We start from the raw sequence: 18,511 nt of genomic DNA, 5'->3' as shown, positions 1-18,511 counted from the left end.
AAAGGAAGGAGTAGGAAGGGGGCTCAGGGATATGATCTAGTCCCCCTGATACAAACCAGATACCCTAGATACCAACTGTTTCGGGATGGCTCTTGCTCAATCTGTATCAGGTAAGAGCATACCAAAGGGATGATCATCATCCTGCAAAGGTTTTCGTTCCATTTACAAAGGACCAAAGCACAGCCAGATCATGTGACCTTAAAATTAAATCCATTTACTCTAATAAAGACTAGGAGAGTCAAAAGATTCCAACACTTACCAGCTTTGTGACCTTATATAAGTCATTTAAACTTTCTGAGTCTGTTTTCTTCTCAAATAGGGATGATAATACTTGCCTATTTCATAGGGTTGCTATGACGATCAAATGTGATCATGTATGAGAAACCCTTTTGTAAAATTATAAGATGATTGTTCAAATTCATCTATTTTATTCTCCTTTCTTAGTTCACAAGACCAGAAGGCCAAGCTTGATATGGAGCTCTTAACCAAACCAGATACATCATTCCTCCCTTTGAAATAGCTTTTGGTCCAACTCTACAGTATTGATCCAAATTAAACTTTACCCCATTGATGGCAATTGGCATGAGAGATATTTGCAACTCATAACTTTCAAAAATAGTACAATAGTCAAATAGCCCCTTCTAAAAAGCTTCCTTACCTGAGTCAGATGTTGCCTTCTGATTGCCTCCTTTGGGTGCCTAAATTTTAAAATCCTTTATAAACATCAATGATAGACATAATTTGTGTAATTATAGGTGTCTAAAAGGCAAAAAATGCCTATGTAACAGCTGCCAATGGTTAGTTTCAGGAAACATGCCATCACTTGTGGAAAGAGAGTCCTGTTCAGTATATGAAAGCTTGGGTAACAGCACTTCCAGATGGACTCACTTGAATCAGAGATGGGATAGTGATAAAGAGAAAAAAACGCTCACTCCAAAGAAATCAAGGCTGGGAAAAACCGAAGAGAGGCACTTAGGTATGTAGGAGCCGGATGGCCCAACTGACTATACTAATTTTAATCAAGGATTAGAGTCTCCATATTTACTACTTGAGCTAAAGTGAGACATTTACCAGGTGCTTGAACGTAACTTCATTTTGTTGTTTTTCTGGTGTTGCAGCCATGTCCAACTCTTTGTGAACCCATTTGGGTTTACCTGAAAAAGGTACTGCAGTGATTTGCCGTTTCCTTCTCCAACCTTAATTAATAGTAGTAAATAAAACTATGTGTGGCCCCTATACTTTCATGACATCCACATGCAACAATAGCTTTAGTTAAGGCTTATAAATCACTTTTCTGACAACAGCCCTGTGAGGTAGGTAGTGTAACTATTATCAACCCTTTTTATAGATAGAAAAACAGAGGCTCAGAGGGGTTAGGTAACTTGCTCAAAGTCACACAGCTAGGAAGTTGTCAGAGCTGAAATCTCAACCAAAGTTTTTTGACTTTAAAATCTGTACTCTTTCCACTATACCATATAAAGGGAAAAAATGGCCTTGCTCTACTACACTTCAGATTACCGAGAGAAGAATTTAGAACTTTTAGACAATCTCAGTTTAGAAGCAAGAGAACCTACGTAAGGCAATGAATAGTTTATTGATATTGATTGTAGGAGAAGACACAGCTGGTCTGCCTATAGGGTGAACCACTTATGCCCACATATCTTCAATTCAACAATTACAGGGAATAATACCTGGAAATGGCAGCAGATTTGGAGTTAGATGAGCTAAGTTAGAGCCTAGTCCTGACTCTTACTTATTAATTCTCTTGACAGAACCAATGAGAACCTAATTCCTAGCACATCTTCAGAAGGGTCTCAAAGGAGATGAGGAAATAGTATGTTCTTGACATTAACTCTCCACCATTTTCCTCTTAGTCTCGGCCCTTGGGAAAATCTGAGCCCTCACCCTAAGCCTACTCCTCTTCTTGATGGCTAGTTGTCTCCATCTGCATTCTCAGTGAATATGTCTACTGGGGGTGGGGGTGGGGAGGGCAGGTGCAAAGGAAGAAGATGTCTCTCAGATTCCCATACTTCTAGAGTCACTAGTCTTAAAAGGGAAATTAGCAAGGGGCCTGGGAACTGTTGGCAGAAATACATGCCAGGATACTGGAAGAGATTTTAAATATCATTGCTGAGCTACTATCCATGATCTTTCAGTACACATGGCAAATGGCAGAGAGGCCACTGGACTAGAGATGGAAAAATGTCCCAATTTTTAAAAACTGGAAGCATGGTAGATACTTCAAACTAATGGATTCTTAAAAGGATAAACTTGAATATTTGAGGGATGAAATGGTTATCACTAAGTACCAGAAATGGTTCATTAAGTACAAGTGATGCCAGACTAACCTCATTTCCTTTTTCAAGAGTTACTAGACTAATTGATAGAGGAAATACCCCCAGACAGCACTGGGTGCACTGATAGAACACAGATGAGGCAATGTCCCAGAGATGAGCTAAGGAAGCCCTATCTGCACCTGGGTCAAGGAAGAGTAAGTATTTAGGTAAAAGTCATGGCTTCAATAAACACTGGTGTTATGACTGTCATCATAACTCATTGGTCTAATGTGGGAGAGTAATAGTCCTGCAAGGTTAGGAGCTAGCAGTGACTCAGTTGTGGTGGTCTGTGGGCCCTTTCTCTTCTCTTTGTTTGGAGTGGCTCTGGTTGTTGGTGCTCTAAGAAAGGAATTCTGGATCTCTCGTGGCCTGTCTGTCCATCCTCAGGTGTCTTTTTGGCACTGTGGTCCTGCCCTGTGCTTCTCTAGGACCAGAACATAAAATATATCAAAAAGGGTCTGAGTCCCATTGATCTGTCCTAGAGTCCCATTTTAGGGTATCTAGGTGGTGAAGTAGACAGAATACGGGCCTGAAGTCATTTAACCTGTTTGCCTCAGTTACCTCATCTATAAAATGAGGGGGAGAAAAAAATGGCAAACCCCTCCAGTATCTTTACCAAGAAAATCCCAAATAGGGTCACAGAGTCGGTCATGACTGAAATTACTGAACAACAGAATCCCATATAGGTCTTCTTATGACTGAGCCCAATCCCCTCCCCACCTCCGACAAATGCTATGAGAAAAGGTGCCCATGGGTGTCCATTTGGATGAAGGGAAAAGAAAAGGGGAAAGGAATAAGCATACTATATGCCAGACACTGTGCTAAGTGCTTTCAAATAGTATCTCATTTGATCAATATGAGGAAGGGTGCTGGTCTAACAACAGCTTTATGGGGGGGGGTAGAGTATGCACAACCCACTTTGAAGTTTAATCTAAATTATTAAAATTTTCTCCATCACTTTCTTAAGTCTAGAAATCAAGCCCTGATTTGTGGTTTACTGATTTCTAAGGTGTAAAGTTTTAAAAATTTAACGATCAGCTCTAATGAACAGGTATAAGGCTGGCTCTAGCATATCTGTTGTAAGTATACCCGGATTCTATCAAGGATTTGACAAAATCTCTCAAGAGCTTCTTGTAAATAAAAATGGAGAGAAGTACCCTAGTTGAACAAGTGGACCCAAAGGATAATGATTTAAATATGTCCTTGAAAGCCTAGGAGGGAGATAGGAGAATGTTCAGGAATCGTTGAAAATCCTTAAGTTGAAGGCATAGATGGCATGTTTATCAGATCTAGAAGTACTATGAAATTGGCAGGGCATGACAGATGACAAAATTGGGATCCAGAAACGATCTACATCCCAATTTTTGCAATCAGTAGGTTGGAATGATGGGCTGAGGCCAACAAATGGAATCCAATGGGGGATAAATGTAAAGTCCTGTACTGAGGTTAAAAATTCAACTGCCCAAGTATAAAATGTGGAGGAGTAGCTGGAGAGCAGCTCACATGAAAAACATCTGGGGTTCTCTAACAGTGTGATATGGCAATCAAAAAAGCTAACACAGTGTTGTGTCTCCGGAAGGGGAGAGCCCCTCAATGTTTTATCCTTCATGGTATCCGGGGATACCATGCTTAGTTCTGAGCATCAAATTTTAGAAGAGACAAGGAAAAAACTGGAACACATCCAGAGGAGGCCAACCAAGATGAAGATGGGGGTTAGGGGTAGGGTGGAATAGAAGGAGTAGGGATTCAAAACCATCCCATAAAAGATCTGCTTGAAGGAACTGGGAATGCTTAGTCTGGAGAAGACTTAAGAGGGACATAATAGCTATTTTAAAAATATTGAAGAGTTATCCCTCAAAGACGAATTATACTATCATAATAATAGTTGACATTATATAGTTTCTGTGAGGTTTGCAAAAGGCTTTGTGAATATTATCTCATTAGATCCTTGTTATTGAGATTTATTCTGCTTGGCCCCAGAGGCCAAAAATTAGGATGAATGAATGGAAGTTACAGGGAGGCAGACTTGGGTTCGGCTTAAGGAAAACCCTGCTAGGAATCAAAGCTATCCATAAAATGAAATGGCTGCACCCACAATGGTTGAGTCCTAGTGGAATCTTCACTGGAAGACTTCAAGATCAGTCCTGTTGTAGAACATAGGTATCAAACAAAAAAAAGGAGGGCATGGGCTGGCAGGGGCTGTGTTGTGGCAGACAACGCTCTTTAGAGTAGCAGGAATTGGATAAAATGTAATGGAGAAATATTTAACAAAATAATTAAAAATGCAATAGAACATAAGTTATGTGTCTCTTTCTAAGTCAGTATGAAGCCCATGGGGATCCTTATATGTGGCTTTGTGCCCACCTCCCCTTCCTATCCTCATTTCTACTTTAGTTTGACACTACTGTGGAAGACCACATTAATGAGCTGGGGAGGAGAACCAGGGCCAAGAGGAATCTGCAAAACCCTAGGCCCAAATGGGAAGAAATGTAAGACACTTACCCTGGGCTACAATGTAGGGGTTTAGTCACAAAGAGCAAGTCCAGGTTAGAGGAGGATTAGCATCAAGCAAAACAAACTTGGCTGGATTCAAAGGTCTTACTATTCCCTTACCTTAATATGCCCTTACCAGGGATTGGAATTGTGGCAGAGCCTGGGAGACAGATTAAACTAGTGGTAAGACTAAGTCGTGTGTGCTATAGAACCAGAAGGCAGATAGGACAGGAAGCCATGACGGTCTTTACAAGGTGGAATCATGTGAAGGACAAATTTAGAATTTTAAATTCTGCCCAAGCACCCTTCTCCTAGGAGAAGGGAAACTCTTATTCTTTTCCTGTACCATGTGATTTTTACCCACAATATCCAGAACGCAGACTGGTATTACTACAATTTAGATAAATCATGGATTAAATAGGTCTATGTGTACTTGCCTGGGAACCCAACCAACCATTTATATATTGCTTCCTCAGGAAAATGTATTTCACGTTCTGTACAGCCCAGGGAGTCAATCTACATAAGAAAACCCATTCCAAAATCCTATCTTTCACACTAGCCTTCCTTCATTCTCTCCGGACTTTGTTGCCATAACTTCCCATGTGAGAATCTTTCTCCCTGGCCCCTCTCCTTGCAATCCTCCTTTATATATAGTCTTGCTCCTTTAGAATGTAAGCTTCTTGAGGGGCAAATACTGCCTTTCTTTTATCTGTATTTGTACCCCCAGCATTTAGCACAGTGCCAAGCACACAATAAGTGTTTAACAATGCTTGCTGACTTGTTGATCACTTAAAGTAGCACCTCCCAATTTAAGTTATACTTGATAACTAGTGAAATAGTTGAATTTTTATGAGGACTTCTTTGCTTTCCATAGGGATTCAGAGGAGGGAGCCAGGTGTACTGAGAGCAGCATGGGAGGGAGAAAGACGGCAGTTTTTTTAAGTCTCTAGCTTTTAACAAGTTATGCAAGTGTTGTGAACAAGTGAAATATGTCACTTACTGAAGATGGGGGTTAGGGGTAGGTAGAATGGAAGTGAGTAGGGATTCCAAAACCATCCCATAAAAGATCTGCTTGAAGGAACTGGGAATGCTTAGTCTGGAGAAGACTTAAGATGGACATATAGCTGTTTAAAAAATATTTGAAGAGTTATCCTCTCAAAGAGGAATTATACTATCATAATAATAGTTGACATTTATATAGTTCGGGAACAATGTCTTAAAAGCATCTGTGTCTACACTGTCCCACACTAATGTCCTCCACAAATAACAAAAAAACCAAATTTTCACTAAATTTGATGAACGATGTAATACAACAATAAGCTTGTGATTTGGTTTTTTGTAAGCCATAGAACATCAGTAGGGAAGCCAGTGTATTCCCATTTGTGTTAGCTGAAGCCCGGTTTGCACCTAAAAGACTTGGAGAATCCAAGGGAAGGGAAATGAAATAAGCATTTATACAGCACTACAATGTGCCAGTCATCACATTTGAGTAGATGACAGATACAGTTATAGAGGAAAGGAGGCAAAGGCAGGAGAATGCATATAAGATAGACCCTGAGCTCTGGGAGCATGTCACCACTGGCCTCCTCAGGTAAAGAGCCAAATAAATTTTAATATAAATTTTGACCATTATAAAATGTTCTTTATAAAAGGTTCAGTTTGTTAAAAATGTAAATGTTAATTATCCATCCACACCTCCAAAATTACTTCTTTCTTGATAGACCTGTGATTTTGTTGGTATAAACAATTTCCAGGGGAAAAAACTCTTTCTTCTAACAATGCAGGTCAGAACTTTCTCTGATGCTTGTAGCCTGGGAGACTTTAACCAAACACATAAAATTAGGGATGTTAATCATGAAAAAGCCTTAAAATTATGTCTAGGTGTTTCTCAGTTGCTTTTCATATGGTTATTTTTCATCTTTCAGATACAAACTGAGAACACCCAGATAAATTTAAGGCTTTTTTTAATGCTCAGTTGCTGAAATAATATATACACACATATACATATATGTGTGTGTGTATATATGTGTATATATGTATATATATATGTGTATATATGAGTATATGTGTATAGATATATAGATATTGATATATATAGATATATATAATCTTGAGATGAACATTCCTGACTTTTAAGCATTTGGTTCGATGTTGGGTTTTAGTTCATTTAGAAACATGTGCAATAAAGCAAGCTGTCAAAAGCCTATGGATGGCTCCTTGAATCTATATCCAAAATGCAGTCAGTGGCAGCAGATGCTACACTAGTAAGTGAAAACTCCTTGCCAGGCTCAAGCCTTGCATTCTGGTAGTATACAATATGCAGTCTTCATGAAGTATTTCCTATTAAAAGAAAACTCTTTTAAAATAGGTCAGGGAGTACAGCTGGAATAGAAACACAAACGTATCAATCTAGCTGCAATAAATGTAATTGGATAAGAGGTAACTTTGTACTTAAATATCTCTTTACTTAGAGTGTTCAGTTAGTAACAACTTCTTTCTCTTTTCTTCCTCTTCTTAACCACCTGTACTCCTTTACCCTTTCGGTTTCATGTGTTGTTCATCTTGAAAACAAAATGAAAATGATTGCCCAACTTGGAAATTGTTCTATACCACTTTTCCCCCCAAAGAAGTAATTCCAGGTATGTTTCTTTTTTGGAGGAAGAAGAAAACATCATGCTATAACAGCCCTACTGCCTCTCAGGACTTCAGAGAAATGACTCCAGAACTCAGGGGAGAAGCAAGCCAAGAATGACAAAAGACACCCACTGGGAGTTTTGCAGAGGGTATAGAGAACAGGGAGGTAGAGATCTGGGGGTCAGAAGTCAGAAAGGAGACTTCCTTCATAGGTGTTAAGTGTGCCAGTTGGGGAAAAGAGTTAACACATTCATTTGTGTAGAAAATGACTACTAAACAACGCACACATCTGTAGTTAATTGATCATTAAACAGAGCTCTTGCAAAAGCACTTACATGCTCCATACACATTAGCTAATCATCTCACTACACCACTGGGCATTTTCTGCCCAAGAAGTCTACCAAGGATAACAGATAGTTTTCTCATTTGCCTCCTGATTTTCAATAACATGTTGTGTCAGAAATAGCACCCTTCATTATGTATTTAACAGCAATGTCCAAAGAATTATGCATTTGAGAGACTGACTGAAGAACAAAGTGGGTTAAATAAATTATCATATGTAACTGTTTTTTCTCCTATCTCCTATCCCTTACCTCTTCCCCTAAGTCAACAGAATTGCATTCAAATGTTTTATGTAATGCAAAGCACTAGGTTGCAACTGTCTTGCTTTGTTTTAATGCTTCTGTCTATATGTAGGCCTTACAGAGGGTTTCCTGCCATGACTTGACTTGGTTCTGCCCTTTTTGGCAATGCTCTACAAACAAATTATGCTGAATAGGACTTATCAAGAGCCAGCAAAATGGGTTAAAGGGATTACCAATTATATGCATATATACCTGCAAAAAGGTATATTTCCTCTAATGTACAGAATGAAATGCACCAGCCTTGTGAAAATAACATCCTCCTGGGAAACGCTGTACTCAGTTTGGTAATGTGGCGCTTTTATTTTTTTTTAAACATTGAGAATGAAAACAACACATGCAGGAAACCATAAAACCCTTCAAGCTAACTGTAGCCAACGGTCAATCTAATTAGGATATAATGGGTATACTGTGGCCCTTTCTAAAGGCTGAGTGCTCCTCTGAATGATTTCCAATTCTCTCACTTGCTGGAATCTGCAATTTAACCTACAAATCAGAGATTCCATTCATTAGACTTATTCCTTCTCTGTTCCTCCCTTTACTTGCCCTCCCACCTCTAGCCCCAAAATATCTTTATATTTCATGGCTTAGCAAAGGCAACATATTTGTTGAACGGGAAAGCATGTGAGTAATTAACTCCTCTTATCAAGAGAGAGGGAGTGTAGCACAGTGGATGGTTGGCCAATGTTATAGTTGGGAAGACCTGAGTTCAAATCCTGCCTCTGACATATACTTGCTGTGAGATCATGGGTCAATCACAACCTCTCAGTTAGCCAACTAACACTCTTGAACTTTCAGCTACTTGTTCATCTTCATGTTAGCTGCCAACGTGAGTTGGTACAGGTAGTTTCCACGTCAGGAGATTTATACACTGATAAAATCACAGGTCTAGACCCCAAGCCAATTAAACAATCCTCCTGGGCTTCTAACCAGTAAGGTAGGAGATAAAATGGTAATAGCAGTGATCCAGAGATAGAGGTTAGTATATGCTTCTAATTCTGATACTATATTAAATAACGAGTTGGGGTAAGTCAGTGTTTCTGATGCCTTACCTACAAAATAGAGAGAAGAGTGTTTTGTTTTTTCGTTGAAGGTCACTGAAAATAAATTATGAGATGAATCAACAAACATTAACTGAGTGCTTTCCATGCTGAAGTACTAAGAGTTACTATAAAAGATACAAAGGATTGAGAGTTGCTTTATAGCAAATATGAGGGTTAACACCCCCAGTGCTGCTCGGACTAGATTAAAATGTAATTATGAAATATCTAATAAAATAAGTAAAAATACAATAGAATATAGAAGATGTTAATATGAGGTTCTCTAAGTCATTATACAACCTGCCAGAATCCTTATGTATGACTTAGTATCCCCATTTTCCTCTTGAGTTTGACACCACTGCTGTACAAAGGGTATAAGAAATCCTTGTCAAAGACTGGAAAGGTATCATAGAGTTAGAGCTAGAAAGAAACCCATTAAGGGGTGATGTAGTCCATCTCATTTTATATGTGAGAGAACTGACTTAACCAAGGTCACCAACCATTAAAGGGGGGAGGCAGTCCAGTGAACTCAGGACTACCATCTTCCAAATCAGCACACTTTACAGTTGTGCTGCCTTCCACAAGGCAAGGCACAGGAAAAGTTAAATAACAATACAAAGCAGTATTAATATAACATTTGGTAATAGATAGAATAAATACCCTCAAGAGTTAGGAGGAGAAAAGCATCACTTTGGCTTGGGGTGGTCAGCAAAGACTGCAAGGGCAGGGAGAAGTTTGGTTGGGCCTCAGAGGATGGGTTTGATTCATATGGGTAGAAAGAAGTGAGGAAGACATTCTAGGCAAGAGGAATGTAATCAGCAAAAGGTGGGAGATAGGATGCACAAAATATTTCCAGAAAGGCAGTTAGTAAGCTATTTTGGCTGCAATGTGGGGTGGTCTCTTGGGGGTGGATTGTGCAGAGCCTTGAATGTCAGGCAAAGACAACTGGCATTTATTCTCCGGGTAAAAGCACCACTGGTTTCTGACTGACGTAAAGACATGATAAAGTGTTGCTTAAGGAAGATTCATCCGACAGCAAAATATAGAGTGGGCCGGATAAGAAAAGAGACAAGGGTCAATGAAACAAATTAGGAAGCTACTGCAATAATTTGGACTTGAAATGATAGCCTGACTATATCTACATGTAATATACAACTGGGTTTTTTTTTAGAAAGTACAGTGGGCTGTTTGAAAGAAGATATTTTACAAATCTAAGAAATATGACCACAGCCACCAATTGCTCTCCCTTACCACACAGAGGGACAATGAGTAATTGGATTTGTTTAGAGAGTGGCCTCTTATTTACTTTATCATGATGAGACATGGATAATAATTTAGAGAGGCATCATGGAATTACTGAAAAAAAGACTCCTTTTCCTTCATTTTAGTCCAGCTTTTCCAATGAGGATGGGGGAATGATACATGAAGAATGACTCCATGGATGGCTCAGGATGGCCATATGTATAATAGGAGTAATTACACACCAGGGGATTGTTTTATAGGCTTTGAAGAATAAATAAGCTGCTGGGTCAATCCAACCCTACCTCCTGAAACCCAAGTGCTTTAAGGGGTTGTATGTCTGCTTTCCATTTGTTTTTCTAGCAGAAATCATGGAGGTTTTAGACACAGGGATTTTTCAAAATGCCATCTTGGAAGCCTTAAAAAAAAGCTTAAAAATGTTAGCTTCAGTAATTATAGTAATATGTAAATTTTAAATTGGGAAAATGTATATTCTCCTACCCCTGCACCAGATTTAGTATAATATTCTGTATTCAAAAAATGATGATGTATACCACTTCTTTTTCTCTCTCCTCCCTGAATCATTCTGTGCCTATCCACAAGAAATGTGAGTATCCAGCAAGCTTTCATTCCCTTTGCCCACCTTCTCAAGTTTCACCCTCTCTACTTTCTTTTGGCACATCAGTGGATTCAGCCCGGAATTAACAAAAAAAAAAAACTTGCCTAAGCAAGGATCATGGAGTCACATTTCTGATGGATCACAGAAGTGCCAGAAGCTTTTGCATTATATAACAATTGGTTAATTGAAATTCTTAAGAGGAAAAAGATTAATCACATCAATTTTCTACCAGGACTTTGGACTATCTGAAGCAAGTGAGCCATTCCAAACAGTCAGGTTCCTCTGGGTATTTATTATACTTGCAATGTCTAGAACCCTAGTGAATGGAAATTGATTCAGAGGAGACTGGGGGCAAAAGCACTTTTGGCATTTATTGTATTACTTGGTGAAGGGACAAAAATATTTATACCTTAATTATTACGTCAATATTGTTAAACCATTTAAAAGATCTCACAAAACCTCAGAATTGGGGAAGTTAAGAGAGTGAGGCTATGAACATTCTCCACCTAAGAAACCCCTGAAAAATCAAATGACACAAAATCCAGTCCAAAAGAGTTCTGTTTCCGTAGGTCAAGGTTTTGAGGATTTCAAGCTATTGCACCTAATCTATCCTCAAAATAAAATCATGCATTTTCACCATTACTGTAAGAACAAATCTTAAAAATTGGGAAATAATAATGCATATGGCATGGCTAGTATTATTCCCTTTGGCATTTTAAAACGCCAGCAAACCCAATGTTGTCTAGAGATTACAGTTAACTTGAAAGATGGGAAATTACAACAGTAAAGGCTGCACTTATGTGCCATAGTTGCTAGAAAGTCTAGAGGGGGAAAAATAGTCAGAATTGTCATCTTTAAGAAAGATGTGAATTTTTATTGGGATATCATAACCTGTGTTAATTGTGGAAATATTTTGCTTTCCACTGACTCTACACAGTAGTGCCTGCCATGCATCTCCCCCTGCTCTGAGTCTTGCATCCTAGGGTGATCATCATCTCTTCTATCAAGAAGCATGGACATTGATTACAGGAGTATTTCACATCCATTTCAATCATCTTTGCTTCCATCTCCCTCTACAGAGATGGAAAACCATTAATAAATTTCTTAAACATTTGGAGATGGGAATGGTGCAGCTTATTTTTTTAAAAATTTAATCACAAAATAACCAGGAAATGGTGCTACTTGATCAAATGCATATTACAAACCGAATATTGAGGGAAAGCTCGTATACCTCCCTTTTAACAGGCAAGACTCAGTAATATATTGTGGTAGATACTCATAAAAACCTTGTATTTTTTTTTCCTCTCACAAGATATGGCTAATACGTACCTTACACTGAGTGTGGGTGAGATGTCTTTCCCCTTATCATCCAACGAATAGACTACCCTAGGGCATTCTTACTGTTTCACCCCTTTGTATTAATATCCTTGTTGGACAGCACTCAAAACGGTATTAGTCCATAAATGTCAGTTTGCACAAAATCTAACCTGTTTTCAATCCTCTTTCAGAAATTAATGTCAATTTTTAAAAATCACTTTAACATTTCAGTATCGGTAGTGTTTGCTGTTTCCCCAGTCATTCTCACAACCTACTGATGATTTAAAATGAGTTAGTTTGTTGACCTCGCCTCTACCTGCATATGAAATGAATAATTCTACCCAATCCTAGATGGTGACTGTTGAAATGACCTGAAGGTGGTTTGATGACCTTAAACTGAAGCAGATGAAAACAGCCAGTTCCATCTGGAGAAAATACATTTTTCCTCTGCTGTCATGATGCTGTGCCAAGATTTTGCTCACTTTGTCCTTTGCCATTTTTCTCATGTCCAGGAAAAAAAAAGGGTTTTCTTTGTATTTGGTTAATATGTGGAAATTCCTCGAGAGCATTCGGAGTTGACACACATTTCAGCCCAGCAGCCATCATTTCAAGGTTGAGGCCTGCCAAGTCTTTCCAGGCAAAAGAAAGAGTTTAGTGTTCCTGAATAGAGACTGCTTTTTACAGGCACCACCCTTTGAGGGCATTTACTTATTTATTAGCAAAGGCAGATGGTGCTCGGCTATTTCAGTCCTAGTTGTGGGACACAATAATGACAAAACAGTCAAGTTTTAGGGTTCAGTTCCAGCTGATTTTATTTCCTTCTCAAAAAAAAGTTATTTACAGAAGGTATATATCAACAATCTGACAGGCAGTGAACTTGACATGATTAGCTGGCATGATTTTTTTTTCTTTTTTTTTCTTTTTTCCCAAAACATTGTGGTGTGGCGTTGATTTTTAAGACAAATATTCTACACAGCATATTGCACAGGATGGATGACCAAAAAAAGTAAAAAACAAAAACAAAAAAGAAAACAACAACAAAAAAACCCCTTAACGGAACTACCTTAATAAGGCAGACGTCCTAGTGCCTGTCATGTTATATTAAACATACATACACACAATCTTTTTTTGCTTATTATAATACAGACTTAAATGTACAAAGATGTTTTCACTTTTTTTCAATCTTTAAACACAACAGCTATAAACCTGAACACATATGCTATCATCATGCCATAAGAGACTAAAACAATTATATTTAGCGACAAGTAGAAAGGATTAAATAGTCAAATACAAGAATGAAAAACGCAGTACATAGTGTCGCGAACTCAAATCGGCATTTAGATAGATCCAGTGGTTTAAACGGCACGTTTTTGCTTATAAAAAAAGTGCAAAAAGATATGGTTTATAAGTTAAAGCTACAGGATCCCTTTTTGCTGAAAATACACCAGTTTTAAAGCATCTGTACAGTATATCATTTCATTAATTTTTTTTTCCTTGTTGGCATACAGTGTATCAGCTTATTCTCTCCTTTTTATGAGTGAGGTTAGAGAGTGGAAACTGGTGGTAAATTAAGGGATACTGTCACTTTAAGAAGCCTGCAGATTGAAGTGTAAACATGGAGAAATTAGGGGCTGATTTTTTTAAATGTGTGAGAGATATTAACCAGCCTCCCTGTTATAAAAATCAGGAAATCCAAACAGCGATTTACACCGATTAACACCCCCTTTATATATTTTTTACAAAAATACACTGAGAAAATAATCAAACGTTTTCATCTCTCTTGTCTTTTTTTGTTTTTTTAAAAGTGTCAAAAGTCTACATTTAAATATAAAAAATTAAAACTTAAAACTCTAGCCCTTCAGTGAAGGAGACATAAAATGGTGTGGGTAACAAGAACTACCAAAAAAAAAGGGGGGGAGGGGGACAAAATAAGTAAAAAATGTTTGGCCAGTATAAATACTTCCACATATAAAATGGCATCTGATTACATTTACAAGGAAAAAAAGACGAGGATGGAGCATCGGTGAGGAAAAAAAAGACCACAGTCTTCTCACTTACACCTATAAGGAAGAAACACATACATACTGAGAAAAAATTTGGTCCTGAATTGTTCTTTCAAAGTCCAGCACAGATTTGAGTTGCGTTTGAATCCTTTAAAGAGTTAAGAATGAAAAAAAGCTGGTGATAATTTTTTGTTGTTTGTAGGAATCAAACATAGCGCCATCTATCTGCTTTTTTTATATTATCCTACACTATTTATCTTAAAAACTGCTCAACAGTCTTATACAGAAATCTTTAAAAGATAGACAGGATAACATGCTATATTAACCCCACCAGTGAAATAATCCAACACCATCACGATTCCGATTAAGAGAAGAAAAAATGTTTTTGTTTTTTTTTTTAAAAGCAATCGCCCTCCATTTCCCCTGTACCACATCAATACAGAAACTTTCACGTTTTGTATGTCTCCTTTCCAAAACTTTTCAGTGTCTATGAAGTTCCATCTTACTGGTTTCATATATATATAATTAAGAAGGTGGCCGAGAAAAAGCGCTGCTACCCTCTCCTCTATACGTGCAAATCCGTTTGTTTTATTATTATTTTCCCCATTTCCAGTTCATCTCCTTTCTCTCCCACCCCCCTACCCCCCTCACGTTTTCCTTCCAACTAGGTTCTCAGTCCATTTCCTAGCACAATTCAATCTCTCCTCCTCTCCCGCCCCCGCCCTCCATCGCCTCCTCCTCCTGCTGCAGGAAAAAGGAAAGAAAAAAAAAAAAAACAACCACCACCAAACTGGAATTTGTAGCAAAGGAAGGCTTCAGTTCTGGCTTGAATGCGCGGGCGCGCAAATCACCCCCTACCAGTCCGGATCTTTCAAGGAAAGAAAAAAGAAAAAACGTAACTACGCAAAAATTACAACACAATGTAGCACTTTTTCCTTCTTCAGATGAAGTGGGCCGAAAACAAACCCCCCGAGGTGTGTAGGATTGTATCTCCTTCTTAAAAAAAAAAAACCCACACCAAAAAGGGGGGGAGGGGGGAGGAATGGGGAGCGACTCCAAGCAGTCTTATGGAAAAGCAACAACCTGGCTTTTTTTTCCTGGGGTGAGACGTCCGGAAGTGTCCGTTTGTGTGAGTTGGTTGTGGGTCTGTGTTGTTGGTTGGGGGGGGTGGGGTAGCAGTGGGGGTGTCTCTTCGAGCAAGGGGTGGAAACGTAGTTTTAACAAAAGAACGATCCTTTCCACCCTGCTCCTTCCAGGTCCCCCTTTTCAATCTTTTCGAACAAGTCAGTTTTACGAACCCGGGGGGGAGGGGGTTTGGGGAGAAGGGGGTGCAATATCAATGTGGGGGTGAGGAACACCGCCCAAAAAAAAACCGCACCGGGCTGGCAGAGAAATCCCTCACTCCTCTGGATACTGTAACTTGTTAAGTGGGCGTGGGTGTGCGAAATCTTTCCCCTTCTCACATCTTTCTTTTTCCTTTTGTCCACTCTTTATCCATTTTCTCCTTCGCGTCTTCTTTTTTTTTCCTCTCCTCTCTGTCTCTCCTTTAAAAAATTTTTTTCTTTCCTCCCGTCCCTCTTCTGTCTCGCTCGCTCTCTTCAGTAAGTGAAGACCAGGTTGGAGATGCTGGACTCTAGCCAATCCCCCGAGATCATCTCACTTACCTCCGGCGTGCAGTAGTCCGGGAATTCAAAATGTGAGCCCGAGCCAGGCTCGAAGTTAAAATCCAGGTCCCGGTCCAGCACGGAGGTGGAGCTGAAGCTGCCCAGAGACATGCTTTCAAAACTTGGGCTGGGGTTCAGGTCGAGCAGGTCGTCCTCAAACTCCTCATCCGAGGAAGAAGAGACGGAGGAGGACGAGGAGGAGTGGGAGGAGGAGGACGACGAGGAGGATGAAGAGTGGGAGTGTGCGGTGGAGGGAGTGGGCGACGCGGCCCGCAGGCTGGTGTAGTTGCGGTGGTCGGCCGGGGAGCCACCGTCGGCAGGAGACGAGGCGGCGCTGCCGCGGAGGCTGTGCCCGTCCGGCGGACAGCCCGCACCGCCCTCCTCGTACAGGCTGCCCGCGTCGCTGGTCTCCTGGCCCCCGCTCAGGCTGGGGCTGGCGGGCACGGCCCCGCTCACGGGGGACGAGGAGGTGAGGCCGAACATGTACACGCGCTTCAGCTTCTTCTCGGCCAGGTGTTTGCTGGAGGCCGAGAGGGAAGAGGAGGCCGAGGAGGAGGAGGAGGAGGAGGCCGAGGAAGAGGAGGAGGAAGAAGAAGCGGAGGAAGAAGTGGAGGAGGTGCTGGTAGTCCGGGACTTGTAGAGCGAGTGGTGGTCAGCAGGGGCGCCCAGGGGGAGCAGGGCAGCGGTCGCTGCCGTCTGCTCCGGGGCGAAGGAGGACGAAGAGGAGGCGGAGGCTTTACTGCTGCTGCCGCCGCCGCCGCCGCTTCCCAGGATCAGCTTGGCATGAGGTTTGCCGCCCCCGCCGCCCGCGCCGCCGCCGGACAGCTTGGAGCCGCAGCTCTTTTTCAGCGCGGGTTTGGAGTTGGCGCTGCTGCTACTGCCGCTGCCGCCGACGCCGCCGCCGCCTCCCCCGCCTCCCGAACTGCTGCCGCTGCTGCTGTTGCTGCTGCTGCTGCTGCCACCGCCGCCGCCGCCGCCGACCTTGTCTCCTTTCTCCCCGGGCTTGGAGGAGGACGAGGAGGAGGTAGAGGAGGAGCTGGAGCTGGCGTTACCCGATTTCACCTTCTTCCTGGGCCGGTACTTGTAGTCTGGGTAGTCTGCCATGTGCTTGAGGCGCAGCCGCTCCGCCTCCCGAATGAAAGGGATCTTGTCGCTGTCCTTGAGTAACTTCCACCGCTTGCCCAGCCGCTTGGAGATCTCGGCGTTGTGCATGTCTGGAGACTGCTCCATGATCTTTCGCCTCTCGATCTGCGACCACACCATGAAAGCATTCATGGGCCGCTTGATATGCCCGCTGGGGGTCTTGCACCAGCTCGGGTCATCCGCCTTGCCGCCGGTGGAGGCGGTGGAACCCGGCGTCGGGGAAGAGGCGATGCCCAGCTCGATGCTGGCCCCGGAGTCGGAGGTCTCGCCGGCCAGGAGCGCTTCCGTGTTCTCCGCGTTGTTCGTCTGCTGCACCATGTCCCCGGCTCAAACTCACACACTGACGGCGGCAGCTGCACGATAGCTCGCCAGGGTCCCCCCCCACCCTCCAAAGTACCCAAAACGAAATACACCACACCCACCCACACACACACCAAAAACGAGAAAAAATGGGGCGAGTGAGGTGAGGGGAAACCTCAACTTCACGGGAGAGGTGGTGGTGGAACGAGAGGATAACGAAAGTCCCGAAGAGATGCCCTCCCGCCACCCCTCCCCCCAAAAAATACTCAGCCCCTTGCTGAGGAGTTGTAGTTCCAGGCAAGCTCTTCTCTCACCGTGGTGCCGTTGGCTGTCTCCCTCGCTTTCAGAAAATCTGGAGACCGCTTTAAAGTGAAGAGTAGTTTCTTTAATGCTGGTTGCTGAATCCTCCAATGCAAGTTTTTTTTTTCGTTCTCCTCCCAGGCAGTTTTTTTTTTTCACCCTGCAGCAGTTGATTCCAGTTCACAAGTGCCCTCAGCTCTCAAGAAAGCAACATAGTCTGTATTACTTAGTCTCTTTCCGACCATGCAAAGCAAAAAAGAGTCTGACTCCAGGACTGGCTTCTGTGGGCGGAATCAGTACCAAGGAGTTTGTGCAATTATTTGGTTGCGAGGTATTAAGCCCAAAAAAAGCACTCGTGCAACAGAATGGCATTAATAAATGTATGCTTTTTCCCCTTCTGCAAAAAAAAAAGGGGGGAGCTAATTATAGAGTTCCTTCTCTTCTTCCCTATGCACACCCTTAGAGAAAGAGAGAGCGAGCGAGAACTAGAGACACCGGGGTAGTGAAATTGGCCTCTTCCCCTCACACACTGTTTCCCTTTCTGCAGCTTAGAGCAGACCCCAATGCCGCCTCGCGCCTCTTTATCCTTTCACTGTCTTTACCCCAGCCAATCAGCCGCTGTAACCAACGCTTCCTCGTGCCAAACCCCACCCCCAAAGCTCCCATTGGCTTGGAACCCGATGCAATAATAATCACCGCGTGCAATGAGAAGCTCCAAATCTGACCTCATTCCAATTTACAGAGCAAACTTTTTAAAAGGGCTAGAAGTACAGCTGAGATTT

At 41.6% G+C, this 18,511-nt stretch overlaps 1 protein-coding gene across 1 annotated transcript; it reads right to left on the bottom strand.

Moving 5' to 3' along the window:
• Positions 1 to 13,100: 13,100 nt before the first annotated feature.
• Positions 13,101 to 18,278, bottom strand: SOX4 (SRY-box transcription factor 4). The gene has a single exon (XM_036740905.1). It carries the CDS (start codon positions 17,445 to 17,447, stop codon positions 15,921 to 15,923), a length of 1,527 nt encoding a protein of 508 aa, XP_036596800.1. The 5' UTR covers positions 17,448 to 18,278; the 3' UTR covers positions 13,101 to 15,920.
• Positions 18,279 to 18,511: the final 233 nt, after the last annotated feature.

The sequence above is a fragment of the Trichosurus vulpecula genome, chromosome 1 (genome assembly GCF_011100635.1).
Source record: "Trichosurus vulpecula isolate mTriVul1 chromosome 1, mTriVul1.pri, whole genome shotgun sequence".
Classification (NCBI taxonomy): Eukaryota; Metazoa; Chordata; class Mammalia; order Diprotodontia; family Phalangeridae; genus Trichosurus; species Trichosurus vulpecula.
The sequence above is the reverse complement of the archived record's forward strand: the minus strand, read 5'-3'. Positions and strand labels throughout refer to the sequence as shown.